Here is a 9,133-nt window from a genome sequence, read left to right on the forward strand (position 1 = left end):
AACCGTCTACAGATACCATATGCTTTTTCATTTGTTAGCACCCCTCTCTCCCTCCTCCTCTCTCCCTCCTCCTCTCCCCCCCCACCTTTCTCTCCCCCTTTCCCTCCCTCTCTCACAGGCTGTTCTTGTCCGGTAGCTCGGCCTCTGGACTACGAGGGAAGTAGACGGTAGCTTTGTGTTCCTCGTAGCGGTCGATGTGTTTGAGGTGGACCACCATGTGCAGGGCGTACGCCAGCACCAGCAGGAGGATCAGGGAGGTCACCAGGCCCATGAGGATGGCAGGGGTGAGGAAGGTGGCGCAGTCGGTGGCCGACGCAAACTTGTCAGACAGAACGTTGAAGGCCTGGATCTACAGAGAGGATCAGAATCAGAATCAGAATCAGAATCAGAATCAGAATCAGAATTCTTTCATTTGGCCAAGTATATTTGCACATACAGGAAATTGACTTGGTGAGGTTGGTGCATGGGACAGAAAAAACAATAGCAAATATTGACAAGAAATTTACAAAATAGCAAAATATGAACAAAATAGCAAAATATGAACAAAATAGCAATGACAAATTTACAAATTTACAAAAAAGAACAATAAACAATAACATTACAGCAGGAGCTAGCGAAGCATGTTTGGCCTAACCTCTTAAAGCCGACGGGCCCATAATCGGCACCAAATTCTGCTTTCATTTTAGTATTAATTTAATTATTGATTATTTTATCTCCTTGTCATGTGTAATATGTTATTCTGAACTATGATCTGAGCATATCCACACAAAACTTCAATTAATGGCAACCTATCAAATGGCATCCTGCTTTTGCATCTGATCATCATATTTCTAATGTTATAAGCAGTTTAGTTTGGGTCTAGTTTTTGGGCGGAAATGAGTCAAATAGGGCGTTCAGCAGGAAAGGTTAACGGAGTCTTTGGCATTCAGCATAAGTTAGCCATCTGTCTCTTTAAAGTGGGCAGACACACACACATATACAGATACACTACCAGTCAAAAGTTTGGACACACCTTGCCAAGAGTGTACAAAGCTGTCATCAAAGCAAAAGGTGTCTACTTTGAAGAATCTAAAATATAAAACATATTCTGGTTCGTTTAACACTTTTTTGTTTACTACATAATTCCATATGTGTTCCTTCATAGTTTTGACATCTTCAATATTAATCTACAATGTAGAAAATAAAAAAAATAAAAAAAATAAAAAAAAATAAAAAAAACATTGAATGAGAAGGTGTGTCCAAACTTTTGACTGGTACAGATACATCCACTAACAAACGTCATGAATAGGAAACCTCCACGGCCCCGCCCCTGACCGCACCTGGAAGTCAGTGAAGGTGATGTGCCAGTTGGTGGAGGTGTCGGTGTGGGAGCTGGGCACCAGGAGGGTGTCGTATTTGTGCAGGCTGCTGACGTGCTGGCAGTGGTAGGAGGACGTGGCGGGGGCGTACACCTCGCTGGCGTTGAACGTGGCCTCGTGGGTCCAGTTGTAGTGGATGTGAATGCTGTCCAGGGTGAACCAGTTCTGACCGGCCGACTCGTAGAAGGTGTTGGACATCTGGAGCCTGATAGGAGGGGAGGAGAGGCTGGATTATTTTACAGCCCGCGGTACACCTGATATGTGTGATGGCATTGAACCGGTCTAATGCAGGCACCTGCAGCAGGCAACACAGCGTGTGTTTGGTTTGGGAGAACCACACTGCACTGCACCTGAAGTTAAAAACACAGCTTGTCCTTGTCTGTGGTCCTCTGTGGCTCAGTTGGTAGAGCACAGCACTAACAACACTTAGGTTGTGGGTTTCATTCCCGCTGGGACCATATATACTGAAATGTATGCACTCACTGCAATGTAAGTCGTTTTGGATAAAAGCGTCAGCTAAATGGCATATATACTGTATCTGATCTGCATTTCTCAGGAGTTGACTGTCCTCCAAAACCCTGTTTATTCATTGGAGCACGTTGTGTCCCATCTCTACGTATAATGGGTGAAATGATGTGTAGAGAAAACTACTGTGGAGATGTACTGAAGAAATAGAGAGACTACAGGGAGAGGTGGAGAGATGATGGAGAGATAGGAAGAAAGAGAGAGAGACTACAGGGAGAGGTGGAGAGATGATGGAGAGATAGGAAGAGAGAGAGAGACTACAGGGAGAGGTGGAGAGATGATGGAGAGATAGGAAGAAAGGAAGAGAGAGAGACTTTTACCTGATGACAAGCCCTCGTAAATCCTCCACATCTCCAAACCTCAGTGACAGCCTGTATCCAAAAACAAACACCGTCAACTCAAAGAGGTGCCCTCCAAAGTGTCCTCAGAGTCCACACCGTACCAGGCCATGACATCTCAGGAGGTTCTAGGACACATTACTTTGCATTTGTGGTGCTACACTGAAAAAAAAGGCCTTTGGATTTACCTAAAAAGATCTTCTTTGATTTATAAAATGTTTTAATGTTCAATTATGTGGAACTGATGTATGAAATGTTTTAAGGTAAATCCAAAGGGCTTTGTTTTCAGTGTATTGTAATGTGATTGTCTTCCATAAGACTCTGTGGACTTACGTGGCCTTGTCCTTGGTGCAGATGGAGCCTTTGGTGTCCACAGGCGCGTTGGGGCCAAAGGTCTTCTCCGTCAGGTCTACGAACGTGTGGTTCTTGTAGCGGATGGCCATGCGTTTGGCCTTGAACAGGATGCAGGTCTTCCCGTTGTAGGCCACGCTCAGGGGGGAGTAGGGACCCACGATGGGCGACTGGAGCAGCTTCCGCTTGCTGCGAGGCTGCCCGTTGTTCTGGTGCCAGCCGTAGGGCTGCAGGCGGAGAGAGGGAGGGGAGGGGAGAGAGGGAGGGAGGGGAGAGAGGGAGGGAGGGGAGAGAGGGAGGGGAGGGGAGAGAGGGAGGGAGGGGAGAGAGAGGGGGAGAGGGAGGGAGGAAGAGAGAGAGAGGGGAGGGAGGGGGGAGAAAGGAGAGAGGGAAAGAAAGGAGGGAGGGAGAGAGGCAGGAGAGAGGGGAGGGGGAGAGGGAAGGAGGAAGAGAGAGAGAGGGGAGAGGTGAATGTTTCATCCACAGTCTGGCCCACAGATCTGGTTTGTGGTCCTCTGTGGCTCAGTTGGTAGAGCATGGTGCTAACAATGCTTAGGTTGTAGGTTTGATTCCCGCTGGGACCATATATACTGAAAAATATATGCACTCACTGCAATGTAAGCTTTGGATAAAAGAGTCAGCTAAATGACGTATATTATATTTGATCTGCTGTTAGATTATTATTATTATTATTTCAATAACCTTTGTGATACAGTAGGTTAGATACAGTTGAAAGGGGAATCCACACGGATGATTTGGAGTTACATTTCCCCTCAGATCTAGTCAGGGTGGGCCCAGTGTGCTCATGTCCAAGGTCATGCGATCTGGCTGTGTGTGTGTGTGTGTGTGTGTGTGTGTGTGTGTGTGTGTGTGTGTGTGTGTGTGTGCGTGTGTGCGTGTGTGTGTGTGTGTGTGTGAGAGCGCTCTACCTCCAGCATTCTCCTGAGTGGGTTTTCCTCCTCAGCAGGCATGTAAACCTCTGCACTTTCTAAACCCATTCCGTCTGGACCTGGGGGAAAAAACACACACACACACATAATACACACACACACACACACACACACACACACACACACCACAATGCTCCATTTTCTATTTTCAGGTTTTTGGAGCAAAGTCGATGACTCATCAACTGTTTATTTCTCAGCTATGACGAAGTTGTTTACGTTTGAATTATACAATATGATTTTATAACATATTTCAGAGAACAGGATTCTCCGTCTGCGTCCCCATCACTTGTGCTTGGAACAAAGCCACCCAGTAATGAAAGAAAAGAGAGGATGGAAAACATATGAAGGGCACTATTCAATCAAAACCTGCATTACAGTGTTTACACAGTAGCAGACCACAAATCTGAGAAGAAGTAGAGACATCCGTGTTTGAATGAAATATTAAGATACAAAGATACAAATCAGATGGAGAGATGCCTCCAGTTTTTAATACAACGTGAGTGTGCTTGTGGTGTAGGAGCTTCCAGAACAATCCTACATCACTAGCACAAACAACACGCTGCAGAGACAGGTTTGATTGAATCCACCCCTTCGTCACTCCTAGATCCACCTGAGGTATGTCTTGGTACAGCACTTACTTGCTCTGATGATTGTTTTATACGGGTCTTTAGAGCTGCAGAGAGAAGAAAACACAAAGCGTGTGGTTAAAAGATGGATACAGTCCCAGGTGAAGGTGTTTCGTTGGGCATCTTACAGTCCTGCTGGCCATTCTCCTGGACCCTGCCCTGAGTAGCAGCAGTAGGAGGCTGTAGTAGTAGTTTGCTTACTACGGCCTTCATACTGTAGAAGAAGAGACCATGGTGGTTCTACATGTTGGTAGTGGAGGAGATGAGTTCCCTACATACAATGTAAAGTTTTCTTGAAAAGAAAATCTATAAATTAAATCTATTGTTATTATTATTATTATTATTATTATTATTATTATTATTATTATCTATGTTAGGTCATTCTATCTGGTCAGTCTATCTTTTCTCCTAAACCTTTGACCTTTGTCCTCTCCAAGCCACAAACAAGACAATACAGCTATACAGATTATATACAGATTATATACAGATTATATACAGATTTTGGTAATGTTTGTTTTACAACAGTTCAAAGTTTGTGTCATGTTGTGAAAGAGAATCATTTTGGAATGACTTAAACACCTACATGTTCCTGTAGATGAATGACTTAAACACCTACATGTTCCTGTAGATGAATGACTTAAACACCTACATGTTCCTGTAGATGAATGACTTAAACACCTACATGTTCCTGTAGATGAATGACTTACGGCCCTCCATACGGCCCACAGGGAGGAGAGGACAGTCTCCGTCTCTGGTCAGTCTGTCCTGTCCTCTGGTCAGGCTGTCCTGTCCTGTCCTCTGGTCAGTCTGTCCTGTCCTCTGGTCAGTCTGTCCTGTCCTCTGGTCAGTCTGTCCTGTCCTGTCCTGTCCTCTGGTCAGTCTGTCCTGTCCTCTGGTCAGTCTGTCCTGTCCTCTGGTCAGTCTGTCCTGTCCTGTCCTGTCCTCTGGTCAGTCTGTCCTGTCCTCTGGTCAGTCTGTCCTGTCCTCTGGTCAGTCTGTCCTGTCCTGTCCTCTGGTCAGTCTGTCCTGTCCTCTGGTCAGTCTGTCCTGTCCTCTGGTCAGTCTGTCCTGTCCTCTGGTCAGTCTGTCCTGTCCTCTGGTCAGTCTATCCTGTCCTATTCTCAGTATTACAGGCAGATGGTGGCGTCACCAGCTCTGGACCCCTATTGGTTAATCCTAGCCGATCCATTTAACCATCTAATCACCAACATAATGCCCTGCCAATGGGCTTACAGAGAAGATCCCCGCCCAAAACCTGATCGTTCTGAGTCAGTGGACAGACAGGGTCATAACGCAGTCAGCCTGGGATTTGTCAGAAGTCTGTCCAGCCTTAGTTCATACTGGCCATCACACCTCCTGTCCACAGTGACCTTACAGGACTCAGACCTGCCCTGTCCGCACAGTGACAGGCTGGCCACAGCTGTAACACAGGACTCTGCCTGTCTGTCTGTCTGAGGGCTCTGGGGTTAGTTCCTGAAGGCCTACACACCTCCACACGGTGCTGGAATGGGTTGGTGAACCACACTTAGACGCCATTTAGCTGACGCTTTTATCCAAAGCGACTTACATTGCAGTGAGTGCGTACATTTCAGTATATATGGTCCCAGCGGGAATCAAACCCACAACCTAAGCGTTGTTAGCACCATCTACCAACTGAGCCACTGAGGACCAACGTCATCCGTTGACGTGCCTGCTGCAGCAGGGTCAGGGGCAGACATGTGTCGGTCTTGGTAGTCGGCTAGGGTCAGCTGACACACAGAGCGCTTCCAAGGGAAAGCTAGCATACGGCCTCAGGTCGTTGGCCAGAGGTATGTTAACACATGGGGCATTTATGCTAGGGGCAGTTGGCCAAAAGCAGTTACCCCATGGGTTTGATGGTCAGGGACATTTAGCAGGTTACACCAGAGACCATCAGAAGTCTGGGGCAGTTAGTTACCTATATTAGTTAACACAGACCCGTGAGTTAGTTACCTGTATTAGTTAACACAGACCCGTGAGTTAGTTACCTATATTAGTTAACACAGACCCGTGAGTTAGTTACCTGTATTAGTTAACACAGACCCGTGAGTTAGTTACCTGTATTAGTTAACACAGACCCGTTCCATGAGTGCACAGGGAGACTTCCTCACGAGCTGAAGGAGGATTAAACAGTGAGGTCATCAACCCAAGGATGGATCTGAATTAAACGATTGCAACTGTTGGCACTCCCGTGACCTGGTTTCTTTGACCTTTGACCCTGTTCTCTTTCTAATCTACCATTAATCTACAGCACACCAAGGTTACGGTGTATTTGAATGGGTGTAACTGCAAGTAGCCCAGTTGCCTTTGAAGTTTCCAATTGGTACATAAAGGAAGGTCCTTACTCTTCCCCTTTACCAAGTGTGTGTGTTTCTGTAGCAGAAGCATTTAGAAAATACCACATAATGATGTCATCTCACAGTTTAGATGCATCCCAGAAATGCCTGTGCTTCTTTACGTGTCTAAGGGAGATAATGGGATTAATTAAAACAATGTCCTCTTCTGTCTTTTCCCTTGCAGCTTCTCCTGCCACCTGATTGGCTTCGTCTTTGTCTTCATCCCAGGTCGTTTACCCAGGTAGAGTAAGCTGTTATGTCCTTACAAATCAAATGACAATGGAATAATCCTGATGACCTCGACCTTTAAGATTATGGTCAGATAATTATGTCTGTCGTGACATCAGTGTTTCATGTGGGTGTGGCGAGAAGAGGCTGACAGAGGCCTCCTGGTGTGTGTGTGTGTGTGTGTGTGTGTGTGTGTGTGTGTGTGTGTGTGTGTGTGTGTGTGTGTGTCTCTGTGTGTCTCTGTGTGTCTCTGTGTGTGTGTGTGTGTGTGTGTGTGTGTGTGTGTGTGTGTGTGTGTGTGTGATGTGTGTCAGGGGGACAGTGTGTTTGGCAGCTGGTAGTCGTGAGTGAGGTTTCCATGGAGTGGACGGCTGGTTGACACGAGAGAATTATCACCTGCATCTGTTCTCTCCCAGACACCAAAACATTCAATAAACAGCAGAACGACCCGACCACTCCAACAACCCACATGCATCATATATCTGAGCCATATGCATATTTATCAATGCAAGTAGCATTGAGTTGTAGAAACACAATTCCAGAAGTGAATGACCATGATAGTTTTATACTCAAGCACCCTGATTCTTGAAAAGCTTTCTTTCTTAATGCCTTTATGCTTCCTAACAACAGTGTGTGTGTATGTGTCTGTGTGTGTGTGAGTGTGAGTGTGTGTGTGTGTGTGTGTGTGTGTGTGTGTGTGTGTGTGTGTGTGTGTGAGTGTGTGTGTGTGTGTGTGTGTGTGTGTGTGTGTGTGTGTGTGTGTGTGTGTGTGAGTGTGTGTGCTAACTAAGCCCAGTCGCCTGTTCCTGTGCCAGTTTAGCGAGGTCAGCAACCTGGGACTGCTGAGGCCTTGTCATTGGCTGAGCCTGTCACACGGGGCCTGGGTGCTGAACAGGCCCTTTATATAATCAACGCCATGCCAGAGCCACTCCTTGGCTCACCTCACACACACACGCACGCACGCACACACACACACACACACTCACACGCACGCACGCACACACACACACACACACTCACACGCACGCACGCACACACACACACATACTCACACACGCACGCACACACACACACACACACTCACACGCACGCACGCACACACACACACATACTCACACACGCACGCAGACACACACACACACACACACACACACACACACACACACACACACACTCACACAAACGCACGCACACACACACAGGAACACATACACATTTACTGAACAGCACGGACACACAAACACAAGGACACACACGTATGCGCACGCACACAGACAGAGACATGTAAAAGAACAAAAGGCTGGGAGACACACACACACACACACACACACACACACACACACACACACACACACACACACACACACACTGTGACATGGGACACTCAGACTGGAGCATGCATATGATGTGTTCACACAAATACAGACATGCATACTGTCAAACAGACAGACTCTACAAAAGAACACACACACACAGACACACACTCACACACACACACACACACACACACACACACACAAACACTCACACACTCACACACTCACACACTCACACAGCGTTGTGCTGTGTAGTGGCGCACAGAGGTGTGGTGCCTACCAAATTGTAAACAACAAGACTCTGCCGTGTGCAAGACCTCTCTCTCTCCCTCTCTCTCTCTCTCTCTCTCTCTCTCTCTCTCTCTTTCTCTCCCCCCCCTCTCTCTCTTTCCCTATTTCTCTTTCTCTCTCCTCTCAGCATCTAAACCTCTCTACCTCTCTCTCCCTCCCTCTCTACCTCTCTCTCCCTCCCCCCTCTCTCTCTCTCTCCCTCCCTCTCTCCCTCTCCCTTCCCCCCCTCTCTCTCTCTCTACCTCTCTCTCTCTCCCTCCCCCTCTCTCTCTATCTCTTTCTCCCTCTCTCTCTACCTCTCTCTCTCTCCCTCCCCCTCTCTCTCTATCTCTTTCTCCCTCTCTCTCTACCTCTCTCCTCTCAGACTCCCAGATCACCACCTCTAAAACTGCATTACAGATCGAATATCATCTAGAAGGCTCCAAACTCTCCCCCGATATGACTCAACCATTCTGTGAGCAGGTGCTCGCTTAATAATAGATACGATTATTAGCACAGATTAAGAATGAACCTTTTTAAGAGACACTGCCCCTCTGGGCAAGCGGCCATGTTCAGTGTTTACAAGCTTACGAACTGACCCAGGTCTACGGAGAAGTGTTAAACCTATCAAAGGCTCTTTGAGATCAGCAGTCATCCTATGCTTCTGTATGCATGGCTTGTCTGCGTTTGAACGAGAATCGTAGGTCCTGAAACTAAATGAATCCAGAACCTCTTTACCCCTCCTGGTGTGTGGACCAGTGCACACAGTATCAGTGGGCAAACAACTCATTTCTAATAGTATCAGCCTCCCAGTTTG

At 46.9% G+C, this 9,133-nt stretch overlaps 1 protein-coding gene across 1 annotated transcript in view; it reads right to left on the bottom strand.

Annotated features, from left to right (window-relative positions):
- Positions 1-112: 112 nt before the first annotated feature.
- Positions 113-9,133, bottom strand: part of LOC310808828 (V-type proton ATPase subunit S1-like protein) — a gene marked incomplete at both ends in the record, with an annotated part of 10,460 nt that continues 1,439 nt past the window's right edge. Inside the window, 4 exons of the mRNA XM_083675929.1 lie at positions 113-349; positions 1,320-1,563; positions 2,204-2,254; positions 2,555-2,799. Coding sequence (XP_083532055.1) covers positions 113-349; positions 1,320-1,563; positions 2,204-2,254; positions 2,555-2,799 — 777 coding nt within the window. The remainder of the gene's footprint in view (positions 350-1,319; positions 1,564-2,203; positions 2,255-2,554; positions 2,800-9,133) is intronic.

This window comes from Argentina silus (assembly GCF_951799395.1).
Source record: "Argentina silus genome assembly, chromosome: 8".
NCBI classification, from domain to species: domain Eukaryota; kingdom Metazoa; phylum Chordata; class Actinopteri; order Argentiniformes; family Argentinidae; genus Argentina; species Argentina silus.